The following is a 17,326-nucleotide window of genomic DNA, read 5'->3' as shown; positions in this document are numbered from 1 at the left end:
TGCTCATTTTTGTAAGTGAGTAATCTTATAAAACCAAAATGGGGCAGTTTTTAAAGCAGGCCATGGTCATATTAATCTGGATAGAAGAGAACTTTGTGTTTGAAGGTGCCCAAATGTTATGTTCTAAGGAAGATATAACTTTATTTTTTTAAACCCTTGCCTTCTATCTTAGAATCAGTAGTGTGCATTGGTTCCAAAGCAGAACTATAAGTGCCCAGGGCCACACAGCTGGGAGGTATCTGAGGTCAGATCTGAACTAGGACTGGTTCTCAATCCACTGAGCCACTAGCTGCCCCCAGGAAGATATATCTATTAAAGGTGTAAATGCTTGGTTAGCCTCCTAGTGTCAATAGCCACAGAACTGACCCTGTCTCTAGTCTTCTGTAAATAGTCTGAGACTATTAAGGAGTTCTGGGATTTAATTCTAACATTCTATGTTAGGATATGGAAAAGACATTTAACCTCCTGATCTAGAAAGACAGGATTAGAAAATATGGAAAAATAAAGATTACTTTTTGGATGCCAGTGCTAAAAATTAGTAGAAATATGCTGAATTCAGAAATTTAGACTATCATCTGGGTATGATGTAATTTTAGTATACTTATTCACATTGACAATAATTTTTTTTAAATAGGTAAGACTAGAGTTACGGTAACAGTTAAATTGTGTTAAATACTCAGAAATGAGTTCTAAGTCATCCCTTATGGAAGAAATGCACAAAAGATTATGATAGGAAGCAAGCTTTATAAGTAGCCAACCTGTCCTTCAACTTTTCCAAAATCATATTTTAGAAAATCAGAGTAGACAACTGGCAGTAATAACTTGGGGGGGGGATTCGCTATTCTTGACTAGATATTATTATAAAATTGCCCGCATTTGTTTTGACTTGGTAGTTTTAGAATAAAGATGTGTGTCAAGCTCTGAAGAATACTGTTTAGTAAAAAGTTCTCTGCTTAATACAATATGGTAACTGAGAGATCATTTGAATTGGAGAAAACAAAAGAAGGATCTTTTAGTCCTGGTAATTAACTTTTCAGGCAAATTTCATCTACAGTCATCTGAGCATTAAGACTTGGGCCTTCCAAAACACTCTCCCAAAGTTAGGCTTTTTAAATAATTACCAGCTGCCAGTATTAATGCGTTGTTGTTGGAGCTGTGAACTGGTCCGACAATTCAGGAAAGTAATTTGGAATTATAAAAGAAATTAAAATTTCCATACTTCTCAACACAAAGATTACAGTACCAGGCATATACCCCCAAGGAAGCCAATGAGGAGGTCCCCTATACAACAAAATACAGCAGCACTTTTGGGGTAGTAAAGGGTTAGAAACAGCATCTATTGACAAATTGCTTGAATTGTGGCATATGAGATACGGAACTATTGCTGTAGGAAAATGAATGTGACTAAGAAACCAACATGACACATGAATTGATACAAAGTGAAATGAAGTATGCAAAAACAGGAAGAGAATATACACAATGATTACAACCATTAAAGTGGAAAGATGTACAAGACATAAAAATGAAATGCTATGAAATTTGAATGACCAAAGTTGGCCCCCCAAAAAGGAATGTCACTTCTCTTCCTCTTGTTTGCAGAGGTGAGATACCATGTCCTTGGAACACTGCATATAACATCATACTTTTTTAATATGTTGATTTTGCTGATTTTTTCCCCTTTTTTCCTCCTTTATTTTAATAGCTGAGGGAACTGAGGTATACCTTAAGAAAGTTTAGTTAATATAAAAACAAAAGATTAATAAATATTTTTTAGATTTATGAACTGACAGTTACTCATTTGGGATATTGCTACACAGTGAAATTAGAAATAATACATTTCAACCATCTATTGGCCTATGGTTTCCAGCCACCAGATGGAAGCTTCCATGTGAGGTCAGGTGTGTGTCAAGAGTCCACACTTGCCAGCTGACTTAAATTTTCAGTGTGAGCATTTACCCTATAGAAAAAAAAGCAAATACTACAAAACTCAGAGCTTGATTTATTGTGGATTGCCTAGATTTAAGGAAGTGACAAGGAAAATGTTAATGATGGAGATTAAACTTTAAAAGTTTGTGCATTTTTTCTCTGCTGGGAGTTGTTAAACATTCACCAGCATATTCCTTGGGTATAGGACTTTCATTTCAGTCCTGCCTATGGTGCCACTGTTTTGGGAAATGAATCTTGAAAGAGGGAGAGAAATAGTATAAAAATAAAGAAATCTTTGCAGTTGATAACCTTCTCTTCTCCCCCACCTCTCTTGAACCCAGCAGCCCTAGCATTTCCCTTCCATCATGACCAAAAATTTGTGGAACAATTCTCCAGTCTAGATGAATTTAGCGTTTAGAAGAGTGACAAAGAACAAAGGATTGAGGAGCAACACCTGGGGATTTTCTGTAAATCAATGGCATTCTCTATTCCCTCTACTAAGAATTGTGAGATATTGGAAAAGGTTAGAAAACTGCTGAACTGAATTTGGGGGCCTCCTCAGCTCATATTTAGAACTGGAAGGAACCTTAAAGGTATTCAGTCCTTTCTTCATTTTGCAGAAGAAGAAATTGTCTCAGAGAAGTTACTTAGTTGTGGTCACAAAGATAGTAAGTGGCAGAATAGAGAGATTTGAAACTTGTTTCTCTGACCTCAGGTGGTCTTTCTACTACACTCAGCTATGCATTATATACACTATTCTTAAGGTTTTTGTAGAGATGGGGAAAAAAGCATGTGGGTTGGTATTTTATATTTTTAAACCATCTTTTTTAGGTAATAAGCCATGAGATTACGTTGTCCAAAACTGGTAAATTCTATGTAAGTGTTTATGTGCTACTGTTGTCTTCTGAATTTTTTTAGCCACAACAAAGTATGAATATAGTCTGTGAAGGCCTGTAAAGCTTGTGTATACACATATAACTAAATATATGTACAAGTATAAGACTGGATCTGAAGGAAATTGCCAAATGATCTGACAGTTTTAGGGAATGGGAGCACAGTTATCTTGTGAACTAAACTAGTCTAGCAGCTGTAGCTACTCCAGAAAAGAGGAAGCACATCCTGAGACAACACATAGTGTCCTTTGACCAACCCAGTCTGGGAGAGAAGCCCGACCCTAGCGATGGCTGGGGTAGCACTGCCGCTCTCCTTCCCCCACTTTGACCAAATGCCTGCCCTGGAAATTGAGGTTCTGAGGGAAAAAAAGCTTCCAGTACTTCTTTTCACACTGAGGAGTTAGGTAACCAAAACCAAGTGAAAGAAGCATCCTCTCTAATGCCCTACACAGACCACCCTGACATTAATTTGGCCTTAAGAAGCTATTATTTAGGGGTCCTTATATCACCCTCTCTGAGGGGGCCCTTCTATGTAATCTCCCATTCTAAGAGAGTAGTAATAGAGTCCTCATCTAATAGGAACCCAGGTTCCCTCAACCGTGTGCTGAAGTTTAGGCGAGGGTTGGCACTTGGGAATAATTGTTCCCAGATGAGACAGATCTGTGCAAAGGGAACTTCTATAGCACATGGAAACTAAGATAGGTCTTCCCTACGCAAGTCTGATGGTGGATTTGGGGTTGCCTCTTCTATGTTCTTTCCTCAACATCAATCCTAAGACTCACATGTTCTGTCTTAGTAGCCATCTAAGTGTTTGAGGTTGGAGATCTTGGGTCTCTTGGTCACAGTTCCTGAATCTGAGATGCCACCCGTAAGAGAAGAAACCCATACGGACAGTGCAGAGCCAAGGTAAAATGTAGTAATGCATATTCAGTAGTCCCACAAGCCACCTCGGTCAGCAAGCATGAAGTGGTGCCTGCTCTGTGCCAGACTCTTAGCTAACTACTGGGAATACAAAGAAAGGCAAAAGATAGGAAACAACAGGAAAAATAACCATGTACACAATATATGTACAGGATAAAGTGAAGATAAAGAATCTGAGGGAAGAACTAGCCTTAAAGGGAAATCAGAAAAGGCTTCTTGTAGAAGGTGGGATTTTAACTGGGCCTTGAAGAAATCCACTGAAACCAGGAGATAAAAAGATGAAAGAAGACAATTCCAGAGATGTGAAAATTCCCTGGTTTCAGGAAATGGAATGGGTTAAGCAAGGGACAAAATGGAAGCTAGTACCACAAGACTGCAGAGTATATAGGGATGAGGAAGGTACAAGAAGACTGGAAAACTAAGAATATGAGGGGCTTTGAACAGCAGAGGATTTTAAATCTGATCCTGGAAGTGATTAGCGAGCCAATATTATTTCCTGAATGGAGGAGTACCATGTTCAGACTTCCACTGTAGTAATGTTGCCTTGATAATTGGATGGAAAATATAGTGGGGACAGATTTGAGGAGGAGAGGTGAACCACAAAGCTATTGTAGTAGTCCAGGCATAAAGTGATGATGACTTATACCAGGGCAGTGTCAGTGTCAAGAGGGGAGAAGGTGGCATATTCAAGAGATGTTATAAAGATAAAACTGAGAGGACTTGGCAGCAGTTTAGATATGGGGGATGAGAGTGGGAGAGTTGAAGGAGACACTTAGGCTATAAGCCTGGGTGACTGACAAACCTCCTAAAAAGGAAGGTTTGGGGACTAAATGCATTTGATTTTAGATATTAAATTTTAGAAGTCTATAGATCATACAGTTCAAGACTTTCATAGGTAGTTGGGATGTTAATCTGATGCTTAAAGGAGAGGTTAGGTTTGGTTAAGAAAATCAGAAAATCACCAGATTTAAATCTATGGGAGCTGATGAGGTCACCAAGTGAAATTGTTTAGAGGATAGACAGAAAAACGAAGCCAGCAGTGAGCTGAAGATAGCAGAGTGAATGAAAGCATTTGTGCAAAATTCACCACAATCCCTTCTCCACCAGGATCTAGAAAATGCACTGGTCCAAATTCTAATCAGGGCAACTAAGAAAAAGTCAGTAATTTTTTCTAGCCATGGACAATTTATGGTCTGTAGATCCTGGGGACAGAATCTTTTCTGGAGTACCATAGGGTAGCAGCAGAGTAATACTCCAGGGTCCACGGACAGAAAGCAGGCCAAGACAGGACAATAGGACAGAAAGGGATCCCTAAGGGATCCCTGAATTAGCACTGGGTATAAGAACAAGTGCTATCTGGGTTTTGTTGCTCATTTCCCCAAACCCAAAGAAGTTCACAGAGCTTAGTACTAACAAAGTCCAGAGTCAAGAATTAGGCTAGAAAAATTAATCAGCTCCCTCTCCCCTCAACATTTGACTTACTATGATGACAGGGAAACTCGAGACCAAATATAGAAAGGAATGGCTTGAAAACATCTACAAGTAGAATCTTCAAAGAAAAATGCAGCTTGGATATAAACTCAACAAGAATTCCCAGAAGAATTTAAAAGCAAAAAAAAAAAAAAATTAAGAACCAAATGAGAGCTAGGGAAAACATGAAATGATAAATAACAGCTTGGAAAATGAGGTACAAAAGCTTACCAAGAAAATACTTCTTCGTTTAAAATAAGAATTGGGCAAGGGAGAAGCTAATGACTATGTGAGACATCAAGAAATAATAAAATACAGTCAAAAGTCTGAAGGAAAAAAATAGAAGAAAACATCAAATATCTTATAGGGAAAAACTGATCTGGAAAACAGATTGCAGAGAGATAATCTAAAAATCATTGGATTACCTGAAGGCCATGAGCAAAAAACAAACAAACAAAAAAACCCTAGACACATTTCAAGAAATCATAAGAGAAAACTACCTAGCTTTTGTAACTAGAGGGCAAAGTAGAAATTAAAATAATCCACCATACAAACCTCCCCCCCAAAAAAATTATGGCCAAAATTCAGAATGTATGGATAAAGTAAAAAATATTGCAAAGCAGTCAGAATTCAAATAATGAGGAGTCACAGTTGGAATTATACAAGATTTAGTAGCCACTATTTAAAAAAATACATCAATAAAAGACAAAAAGAACAACTGGGAATGAAACAAACTAGAAAACTAACAAATTAAAAAACCCCAATTAAACACGAAAGTAGAAATCCTGAAAATCAGGAAACTAAATCCTGAAAGTAAAAAAGCCAATGAATAAATAAAAATAAGACTTTTTTAAGGGAAAAACAGCCATCAGCTAATTTAAGAAAACCCAATTGCCAGTACAAAAAGTTTTAAAAGGTAAATTACACATCAAATGAAGAAATAAAAAGTTATGAGTTAATTCATCCAATTCCATGCCAATAAAATTGTTGGTCTAAATGAAACTGATGATTATTTACAAAAAATAGAAATTGCCCAGAATAAAAAAAATGGAACACTTAAATCATCTTGAGAAAATTGAATACTTAATACTTAGAAAGAGAAACTGCCTATTTCCCTCCCTTAACATTCCTATAGTAACAGTTTCTGGCCATTCTTATTTACAACATTCATTGCAACATTATTTGCAACACAAATATGCTAGATCTTCTCTATCATGAATAAAATCTTCACTGGGTCCTTTCATCACCACTAAATATTTACCTGTATCTCTTCTGCCCTTTTTAGCTAATCTTGAAAAGGCCATTTCAGGTAGATGTCTCTACTCTCTCTTTTTAATCTGGTTTCCAACATTATTATTCCATCAAAACTGCTCCTTCCAAAGCTACTAATGATCTTTTAGTTGCAAGTCTAATGACCTCCTCACAGCCTTTAAAACTCTTTGATATTCTCTTCTCTCTATGCTTTTGGTACACTACTCTTTCTCATCTTTTCTAATCTGAATGGTCCTTCCTCTATCTCCTTTGCTAGATCCTCCTCCAAATCATGCTGTCTAATCCCAGAGGGTTCTGTCCTGGGTCCTATTCTCATCCCCTCTACTATCCTTTGGTGATCTCATCAACTTCCATTTGCTTACGGTCTCTCTACTGCCTTGGTCTCTCTGTTGACCTCCAATGTGGAATCTCCAACTGCCTTTCAGACATCTAGAACTGGCTATTCTGGAGACACCTAAATAAAACTCATTATCTTTGCCACTAAACCCTCCCCGACTTCTATCTTCCCTTTTACTGTAGAGGGCAATGCCTCGGTCTTCCTTTCTTCTAAACCCTTTTCAAGCATGTAAAACCCAGTGGAATTGCACATTGGCTATGGGAGGTGGGTAGAAGAGGGAAGGGAAAGAATATGAATCATGTAACCATGGAAAATTTTTCATAATTAATCAATAAAAATAAAATGAGAAAAAATTGTATAAGGAGAAATTAAACTCTTGTCAAGGTTTGCTAATTTCACCTTTGCAACAGCTCTCAAAAATGCCCCCTTCTTTTCTCTGATAATGCCACCACTTGAATGCCAGCTTCTTATCCCCTCAGGCCATGATTATATCAGTGGTCTGCTGGTGGGTTTTTCTGCTTAATTCATGTTTATTGAATATATTTACTTTTTTTTTTATACTCCACTGCTTCTCTGTGCTTTGTGAGAAAATAATACTGGGGGAAGCTGGGTGACTCAGGGGAAGGCAAGCCAGGCAGGCCCAGAGGCAGGAGGTCCTGGGTTCAAATTTGACCTCAGACACTATCTGTGTGACCCCTAGGCAAGTCACTTAATCCCCACTGTCTAGCCTTACTGCTCTTCTGCCTTAGAACCAATACACAGTGTTGATTCTAAGATGTAAGTTAAGGGTTAAAAAAGAAAAAACGAATGCTCATTCATCATCCATTGAGATTTTATTCTGACTTGGTATTTCCCTTTCACTGATTTAAAGAAAGCTTGCAATGTATCCAAAGAAGGGTGTTGACTTCTGTAGTATTCTACCTGTGCAGGTGGACAATTCTGCCACACCTGTGCTACATTCCCAGCATCCTTTTAAGTACATCCTCATTTGACGTACAGAGCCTTGGGAGATAAATTTGGCTGAGACCCACGCTGCAGGGCTCTTTTTGGGCTTTGGTTAAAGTGTGGCAGGTGTGAGTCTCTGGCTTTGTGCTCTGCTCACTTGGCTGAAGGAATCCATTTCCCTCTCATTTTTGTTATAATTAAATCTTTTAATTTAAAATATCAGGAATATTTGTTCATTTTTACTCCTACACATCCATGTTTCCTTTCTGCCGAGTCTAGTTGTTGTCATGACCGAGTTAATTCCCCTTATGATATCGGAAGTCTCAGGATGTAGCCTATTCTACTTTAAACAATATCTGAGAAAAAGGGGACTCTTTGGGGTTCTTGTATTACTGTGAAAATGCTAAATTTAATGATTTCACATTCATCTCCATGCTTTCTCTGCCTTTACCTATCACTAGGAAGTCAGGATTGCTTTGAACTCTAAGGGGATGATGTCCACGGGGTTCTCTGAGATTACAGGATTATATATTTGGATCTGGAAAAGACATTAGAAAATGTTTAGTTCAATACTCATTTAAAGGTAAGGAAACCAAAGCCCAAGGGCTTAAGTGACCCAACTAAGATTACATCAAGTGAAAGCACCTTTATTCAGATGAAAAGGCAGTGGAAGGGGTGGAGATCAATGCAACAAAATTATGGCCCAGGGAGGCTAAAAGTAATTTCCTCAGATTATCACAGATTTCTTGGATTTGAAATCAGGTACTATTACTCCAAATCCTTTTTCATGTAGGCTTCTAGATGGCATAAATAACAGAGTGCTGTGCCTGGAGTCAGGAAGAAATAGATTTAAATCCAGCCTCAGACTTATTACCTATATGACCCTGGAGCAAGTCACTTAACCTCTGTTTGCCTCAGTTTCCTTAACTGTAAAATGGGGAAAAAAGTCAAATGAGTGAATATTTGTAAAGTTGGTTAGCACAGTGCCTGATGCAATAGGCTCTAAATAAATGTTTCTTTCTCTTCTAATCCCTTCTCCCCAGTGCTCTTCATTAAAAAAAAAATCTTTGCCACTACCATTGTTGAAATTTGAATCTTAACTTCTCCTTCCTCTCATTTATTATTTAGGGATGGTTGTACCAGAAATTAATTCTTTTTCATAGATGCTATAGTCATAATCTACTGTCTAAAAATCAGATACAATATTATGGTAGAATATGTATATTGTATTAATGGAAATTTTGAACCTCGGACTTCATCCCCTCTAAGTCCCTTAGTTTTCCCAAAATTCTCTTTAATCTCTCCTGCGCCTCCACGTTTGCATGGTCATGTTATTGTTTTATAGTTGGCTGTAACTCCTCCCTCTCTCTCTCTGGTTCCTGGGAGCGAGCTGGTTAGGACCTTTTAGTTAGTCTCTTTTATTAGTTTATTATTAATAAAATATTTATAAATATAATATTTAGTATTGTGCATATTAATCTTAATCTCCACAATATTATGAATATTTATCAGTGTTCTCTCATCAAAATCATCCTGTTCTCATGTAATTACCTTTAGAGATCACAATGAAGAAACATTCCAGGAAAAAGATAACCAATGGTATGTATTATGCTAATACTCAATAAATATTCATTAATGATAATGGTTGAGCACTTGGGGAGAGAGGATAGATGCAAAAATTTATTTCTTACTTAATTGCTCCATCTGCTGGCAAGATCATATGCTATGTTTCTGGCAAAGAGGCTCTCCTCTATAAGAGATATAAACAAATGCAAATATTTTTTCTTGCTAATTCAGGAATATATGATCTACCCAGTACTTATTGGTTCAATATATATTAAGAACGACATTGTATTCAAAGACGTACAGCAAATACAAGAACTCAAAAGGAATATTAGTTGGAGCTGTTTAGTCTAGGGACAAGTATTCAATAGATCTCAAGAGTACTACTGTTTTACATTATATAAGTAATAAAATAAAATACATTATATAAGTAAATAGTAATGGCACACATTCATATTGCATTTTGCAGTTTATACAGTTTTTCACCTTACAACTTTTGTGATGTAAGCCCTGTGTAGTTAGAATGTTGAACCCTTGGACTCCATCTCCCAGATTTCGTTTTCCTCTCCCAGAATCCTTTCCCTTTGTGCATGTGGTGTCTTCATGTAATGTTTATAAGTTTTCTGGAAACTCTACTCTTGCTCTCTTCTCCCGCATTTATGGCTGGGAAAGCTGGCTTTTTACTTTAGCTTTTTATTTTAATTATTATTAATAAATCTTATTAAATATAATACTTGGAGTATTTGGATATTAATTTTGCTTCTTACAGCCCCTAAAAGCCATAATCAGAGTATATTAAAGTCAACTGACAAAAAAAGATACAATTATGCCAAAAAATATCCAGCTGCATTATAAGAGAAATGCTATTAGGAGAGGCCTTGACTCAAGTCAGACTCTTATCCGTTTGGATTTAACGTTGAAACAAAATGACGCACTTGTAGCTCACCAAACAGTTAACAAATGGAGATTTACTTTACTCTAACATTGAAAGGATATTCCACAAGGATACAATGGCATTTAACTTGGGTAGAAAGGGCACATTTCCCTTCCCCATGTGGAAAGGGTCAGTAGGGTGGTGACTTGTGAAATCTTAGGATATCTGCCAAATCTGAAGGACTGCTAACCTCAAGCAGGTGTGCCTTAGGTAATAAATAAATAATGCCTATATGGCCAGAGGCTACCTGGAAGCTGGGTCAGGAGAGGCCCAATTTGAGTCTTGCTCCATCCTCAGGCCAGCTTTGTCAGCTTTTGAGGAAAAACTAGTTTAAACTATGTTGTAGGGGAAATGGTGGATATTGAAGTATATCACAACTGCAAATTAAAACAACTGTGAGGTTGTTTCATACTCATCAGCTGGTAAAAATAACTAAAAGTGCCCTAACTTGATGCTGGCAGAATTGGGGAGAAAAGAGTACAGTATTGCAAAATTTCTAAACCTTTTTAGAAAGCAATTCAAGAGTTTCTGGGAACATACTTCAAAGAGAATCATCATAAAGAATAAAAGATATCTCTTCAAAAATACATGTATCAATTTAAGAGAAAACTAGAAACCACAATAATATCACAATATTTTAATGGACTAACAAAGTAGAAATATCCTACCATCTGGTGACCTAATAGTGGAAAATAAGGAGAAATAAAATATAACCAGCCATGTAAAGTAGATGGCCTCATCTACTGTTGTACAAACTTTAACTGCTTATTTTCCTTGGATAACACTTACAGTCTAATCTAGAATGTTAACCTCAACCCTAGAGTTCTGTCTAAAAGGATTTCTTGCACAATTGTAAAAGTATTTGGTCACCTCCCCTTCTCTTCATGCCCTTAAAAAGAGAATGTTCTCTCATTTTGATGATACTCTGCCGCATGACAAATATTCTCCCAGTATCCCCTATTTTCTCCCTTGAATGATTCTCCCTTTCTCTACCCCTCCCTCTCCTGTAAAAGGCTTTACTTTTCTCTTCTAAGTTTCCCCAAAATGCTAATTTGGCTGTGTATTCTATAGGTGTATGAAAAGTTATAAAAAACTAAACTGTTCCCTAGCCAAAGGTGCTCTCTGTGGTTTCCTAAGCATGTTAATATATTTCTTTGCTTGAGGCCATTTGCTGAGAGCTTCCTCTTTTCTTCCTCTCTATAAGTAATCCATTCCATCCCATCTTCTACAATAAATTGTCTCCTCTCATTTGTCTTTAATCTTTCACTAAGGACTATTTCCCTGCTGCCTACAAACATGCCCATGTCTCCTCCATCCTCGAGAAAATCCTGACTTGATCCATCCATCTCTAATAGGTACTGTCCCATATTTCTGCTTCTTTTTGTACTGGAACTCCCTCAGAAGGGGTGTCTATAATAGGAGCCTCCACTTTCTTTCCATTCACACTCAATTCTCTCTACAATCTGTCTTCCAAACAGTATTCTACTTTATGTTCATGCCTATTTACATGTTGTCTTTCCCCATAAGAATACAAGCTCCTAGAGGACAGGGACTATTTTCCCCCTTCCCCTTTTCTTAGGGGAAGGGGGAAAATCTTTAATCCTTAGAGCCTGTAGGAAGCACCTAAGAAATGCTAACTAAGGGGCTCCGCGGATTGAGAGCCAGGTCTAGAGATGAGATGCCCTGTGTTCAAATTTGACCTCAAACACTTCCTAGTTGTGTGACCCTGGGCAAGTCACTTAACCCCCACTGCCTAACGCTTACTACTCTTCTGCCTTAGAACCACTATATGCTATTGATTCTAAGGTGGAAAGTAAGAATTTAAAAAAAAATAAGAAAAGAAACGCTTGCTGATTATCTCTCCTATGATTGTATTACCTTCAAATTTTATGAGCATACTATCTATGCCTTTATCCAAGTCATTGACAAAATTATTAAACAATACAGCTCCAGTCCCTGTGATTCTTCCACTGCCTTGCTGATATTGACAGTAACAATTTCTCTGAATCCTGCCATAAAATCTGTTGTAGATTCATTGGCTAACTGCCACCTTCCCCCCAAAAAAAATCCACTTCCAAAATCCCAGACTCTCTCCAAGTTTCTTTTGTTATTATAATACAATAGGTTTCTACCTTTTTTTTTTAAAAGAATTTTAGGTACTACCCATGAGTTGGAGAAATATCTAAGAATACTAAGCCTATTCTGCTTTAACGCTAACCTTGAAATAAAGGGGTTTTCTTCCTTGCTAAAGTATATTTTCAGTTACCGGCCATCTGATTGGAAGTATTTTGGAGGTGCTAAACCCTGAAATGGCTCTAAACCTAGTCTGCTTTGTCTGAAAATAACTATGGAACAGAAGTTTTTTCTTCTTTGAAAAAAAAAAAAAGAGCATCTTTTTTGTTAACAAGTAATTTCAGGTATAACACCCATGAGGTAGAACCCGAATAGGGATACATATTGGGGTTAATTACTTTCCATTTGGAAACATATTTTTATATATGTAAGTATAATAAATATATTTATAATACACATATATTTATTTGCATGTTGCCTCCTCTATTAGAATTTGAACTCTTTAAGGGCAGGGATTGTGTTTTTTGTCTTTCTTTTGTAACCCCAGTCCCATATTCACAAGCTTTGGGAGTCTTGCTACACATGAGGGCCTGACATTTCCAGCACTCAGCACAGTGCCTGGCACATAGCAAGTCCTTAATAAATGCTTGTTGAGTAAATGACCCACCCCTGACTAAGCCTATTTTTCTGGCTTTAAAAGTAACTACAATAAAAGACATTTTTTTACTGAATTAAAGGATTTTTTTCTTGTTAAAAGAAAGTAATTTCAGGCATCATACATAGCTGGGGAAGTACTATGAGGGAATACACCCTGGGAATTACTAGAGATCTATTTTGCCAGCTCTGAGGCTCACTGAACAATCCAGCTTTTTCTTTGTTAAAAAGGAAATTCAATCACCATTCATCAGGTGGGAATTATTTGGAGGGTACTCAATCCTGAAATCACACCAAGCCTAGTCTATTATCCCTGAAGCCAATTGTAAGAACAAAAGCTTTTCCTATTTGTTCCTAAATGCTGACTTTTTCCTTGTTAAAAAGAAAACTCAATAACCATCCACTAGCTGGGAAAGCACGCAGGGTATGCTCATCAGTGAAATGAAAACTAGGCCTACCCTGCTTTCTAGAATTAACCAGTGCTAGAGCTGGATTACCTAGATGAGAGGCAGCTGGCCTTGGAATAAGGAAATTTTGAGTTTGAATTCTGCCTCAGAATCTTATTAGTTGGGTGATGTTCAACAAGTTACTTTCTTCTCTATTCCTCAGTTTCTTCATCTGAAAAAAGAACAAACATAAAAACAAGCAAATAAACAAACAAAATATATATATATATATATAGAGAGAGAGAGAGATAATATATATTATATAAGAAAGGGTTAGGAGACCTTGAAGGCTCCTTTCCCAATCCAAATTTATGATGATTTTGGAGGAGGAAACCTGAGAACCAGGGAAGTACTGAGGACCCTTGCCTTAAATTACTAGAGTGACAAAGAATGGACTCCAACCCGTTTTTTTCCCATTCTTTCCTTTAATAACAACAATAATAATAGGGACAGCTAAGTAACACAGTGCATACAGTACCAGGCTGGGAGTCTGGAAGACCTCATACTTCCTCTCTGTGTCCAAGAAAAGTTCTAAATCCTGCTGACTACTGAAAGTCAGTGATTTAGGGGCAGCTATGTGGCAGAGTGGATAGAGTTCCAGGCCTAGAATCCAAAGGATCTAGACTCAAATTTGGTCTCAGATACTCCCTAGCTGTGTGAGCTCCCCCCTTCTCCCCCCACAAGTCACAACCCCATTTGTCTAGCTCTTGCCCTCATGGGGGCGGGGTGGGGAGGGGGAGACTCACTTATTCCTACTGACCAGCCCTTGTGATACCCAAAACAGAAGGTAAGAGTTTAAATAAAACTTTAAAAAATATATAATAATAATGAGCATTTCTATAGTGTTTCAAGAATTTAACATTCTCATCTCATTTGATCCTCGACACAAGCCCTTGGGTAGGATCTATTATTGTCTTTTCGTCCCCGGTAAAAGACCCTAAAACCGACTAAATCCTCTAAAGGGGGTGGAAGGGAAGAGAGTAGGCAAAAGAAGGAAGAAAGAGAGGGGAGGAAGGGGAGGAGAGGGGAAAAGGGAGAAAGGAGAAGGAAAGGGAGAAAGGAAGAAGGAAGAGATGTGGAGGGGGGAGGAAGGGTTAAGAGAAAGGGAAGGGAGCCACACTCTCCCATTCCTCATCAGGTCATGTCCCTGCCCCTCATTTGCACAGAGCTCTTCAGTCACTGAACCCCGTTTTCACAGGTCCGCTGGATGAACTTCGTCCCCTACAATGCTTGTCAGGCCGGCAACGCCTCGATGGGCTCCTCAAACCCGTCATTACCCAGGCTCTGAGGCCCCGAGCAGGAGCTGGGAGCCACTCCCTTACCTAAAAAGTAAGCTCCTCCTCACCTCCCCGCGACCCGACGTCCCTCCGGGCTCCCCTCAAGCCTCAGTTAACCAGTGTCTTGGCTTATTTCGTACCCTTTGAGGATGATGGGGATAGAGCCAAAACAGGTGCAGTACAAGTGCTTGTGGGCGGAACCTCCCAGGGCCACCTGCTCTCTTTCTCAGGTATCCCAGCACAACTGTATAATGTTCTTCCGCGCGCGGGGATAGTAAAGAGATCCTAGTTCTGGACTCTCTTGTCTGCCCAAGTGGGGCAAGGTGCTGAGAAACCATTGGCTAGATTGTCGAGGCGGGATGCCATGGGATTTTGAAAATGGAAGAAAAGGAGATAGTTAGTTCTTTAATGTTCTTCATTATTGGAAACTTGGAGATGGCGGAGCGATCTAAGTAATTTGACCAAGGCAGGTGCTATAATTAGAAGGTCCCTAGCGAGGATGGGAAGGTAGCTTATTTTTTTTTTTGGCTGCCTGGGGTGGAGGTGGGAAGGTAGCCCAACTGCGGAAGGAGGGAGTAATTTTGCAAAAGAGGTTCTATTTGTATCTCCCAAAGGTAACTGCCCTAATTCAGTGGAACTGGGGTACTCCCCATTGATAGGACCTTCCTTCATGGATAGGAGAGGTAGGTGAGCCTTCCCTTTTCTGACTTGTGAATTTCCCTCATCCCCAATGTAGATGAGGCTGTTTGAAGAGTTCTTTCCCCATGCTGGAAAGCATCCCCCTGACCCTGGATGGAGATAATAGAGGCCCCTGCCCCCCTCCTCTGGAGAGTCCAGCCTCTTATATGGATGGGGCTAATGGGAGAGCCCTAAGTCTCCCAACATATGCATAATGGGGGAGGGATCCTGACCTCCATTTATAACTATTACAGCCCCCACCCCTTCCCCGCCCTTCACCTTCTTTGACTCATGTTGCTCACTTGAATTTTGCAACCGTATCAGGTAAGTACTTTGGCCATTTGACCATCATTTTTAAAAATGAGGAAACTAAGTGATGCATGGTAAATATACATCTTATAAATTCAGACTGGGGGACTTCCTGACTACAGCAGTCTCCAGCCTAGTACTCCAGGAAACATTGATCAGAATTCACAGGACTTGAATGAAAATGTCATGATCCTGGGCAAGTTGCTTAACCCTTAATCTTATGGGGACATTGGCTCCCATATCTGTAAAATAAGGTTGGATTCAATGACTTCTAAAATCTTTTCTAGAGCCTATTGTCCATAAAACCACATGCTGCTCAATTAGAAACAATAACGAGCCATGTTTTATAGCCTAAAATTTCTTTCCCAGCCGAGAAGGGGAAAAGAACAAAACCATTTGATCCTTCTTGTGCACCCAAAACTATAAATGCAATCTTCAAACTAATTATATGAGACCCTATGCAAATGAAGGAAAAAACCCTTTTAGAATGATTTATTTCTATGATGATTTATGATTAATACCAGAATTGAAACTAGTCCATTCAAGATTCTGGTTGTAACCTTAAATCTTACTTGAAAAAATAATTCATAATTGTAAACTATGATCACATGGAATGTCTTTTCCCAAGTGAAAAGGGCTAGTTGTATTTGTGTTTGGAAAATATATGCTCTTCAAAAGTTCATTTGGAAAGTTTTATCAAAATAATTTATCAAAATATGAAAATGAAGTTTAGTATGTTGTTAATTTCCAGGAAAAGGAAACCGTGGTCGAGCCAGAGGAGGCCGGGGGTACGTTTCTGTTGGAGTGAGTGCTCTCATTTCTGTAAATACAGATATTGAGAGTCTTCTATCCATAGTTTTTTGCTGAACATATTTGGGAATTCAGTATTGCCTGCATACTGAGGAAAAATGGGGTTAAGCTGTTGAATATTACAAATGGGGGTTTTGCTAGCTGGTAGGCAATCTAGCTTTTCTCCCATTCATGCAATCCCCCCCTAAAGAATCCTAAATGGTTATTCTAACTTTATCTCTGCCCAGTGACCCCTTTTCAAGCCATTCAACTATGGTAATATGATCATGTTTGCTTATTTAGAATCCTAGTTTCCAGACAGGGGTTCTCTGTGAGAAAAACAGTGCTAACTCATAGTATTTTTCTCTTCTGAAAATATATAAATGAGAAACAACTTTGCAGAAGTCTTTTGGTGTGCAAAAGGCTTAGCTTCTCTTGTTTTAAAATTTCTATGCTGTATCTTTCTACTTTACCTCCTATTCTGGGGTTAGTTTAGATTTATTATTTTATATATTGTTTCTTGGCTATACAATTGTGTCCTTTACTACCATGTGAGATTAACGGCACTTTTAATTGCTTAAAAAAATAAATAAAACAAACTGCTGCATCAACAACTCGGAAGAAGGTCTAATCGTCAACGACAGCAATTGCAGTCATTACCGGAGGCCGCACCAGCCGGGGAGGCCGCACCAGCCGGGGAGGCCGCACCAGCCGGGGAGGCCGCACCAGCCGGGGAGGCCGCACCAGCCGGGGAGGCCGCACCAGCCGGGGAGGCCGCACCAGCCGGGGAGGCCGCACCAGCCGGGGAGGCCGCACCAGCCGGGGAGGCCGCACCAGCC

At 38.7% G+C, this 17,326-nt stretch overlaps 1 protein-coding gene across 1 annotated transcript in view; it reads left to right on the top strand.

Annotated features, from left to right (window-relative positions):
* The first annotated feature begins 3,106 nt into the window (after positions 1–3,106).
* LOC123256838 (piwi-like protein 1) overlaps positions 3,107–17,326 on the top strand; it is a 76,109-nt gene continuing 61,889 nt past the window's right edge. The window contains exons 1-5 of the mRNA XM_044685396.1: positions 3,107–3,172; positions 3,619–3,725; positions 14,601–14,715; positions 16,450–16,486; positions 17,132–17,314. Of these exons, the coding sequence (XP_044541331.1) occupies positions 3,107–3,172; positions 3,619–3,725; positions 14,601–14,715; positions 16,450–16,486; positions 17,132–17,314 (508 nt within the window). The remainder of the gene's footprint in view (positions 3,173–3,618; positions 3,726–14,600; positions 14,716–16,449; positions 16,487–17,131; positions 17,315–17,326) is intronic.

This window comes from Gracilinanus agilis, chromosome 1 (genome assembly GCF_016433145.1).
Source record: "Gracilinanus agilis isolate LMUSP501 chromosome 1, AgileGrace, whole genome shotgun sequence".
NCBI lineage: Eukaryota > Metazoa > Chordata > Mammalia > Didelphimorphia > Didelphidae > Gracilinanus > Gracilinanus agilis.
This window is presented reverse-complemented; position numbering and strand designations above follow the sequence as displayed.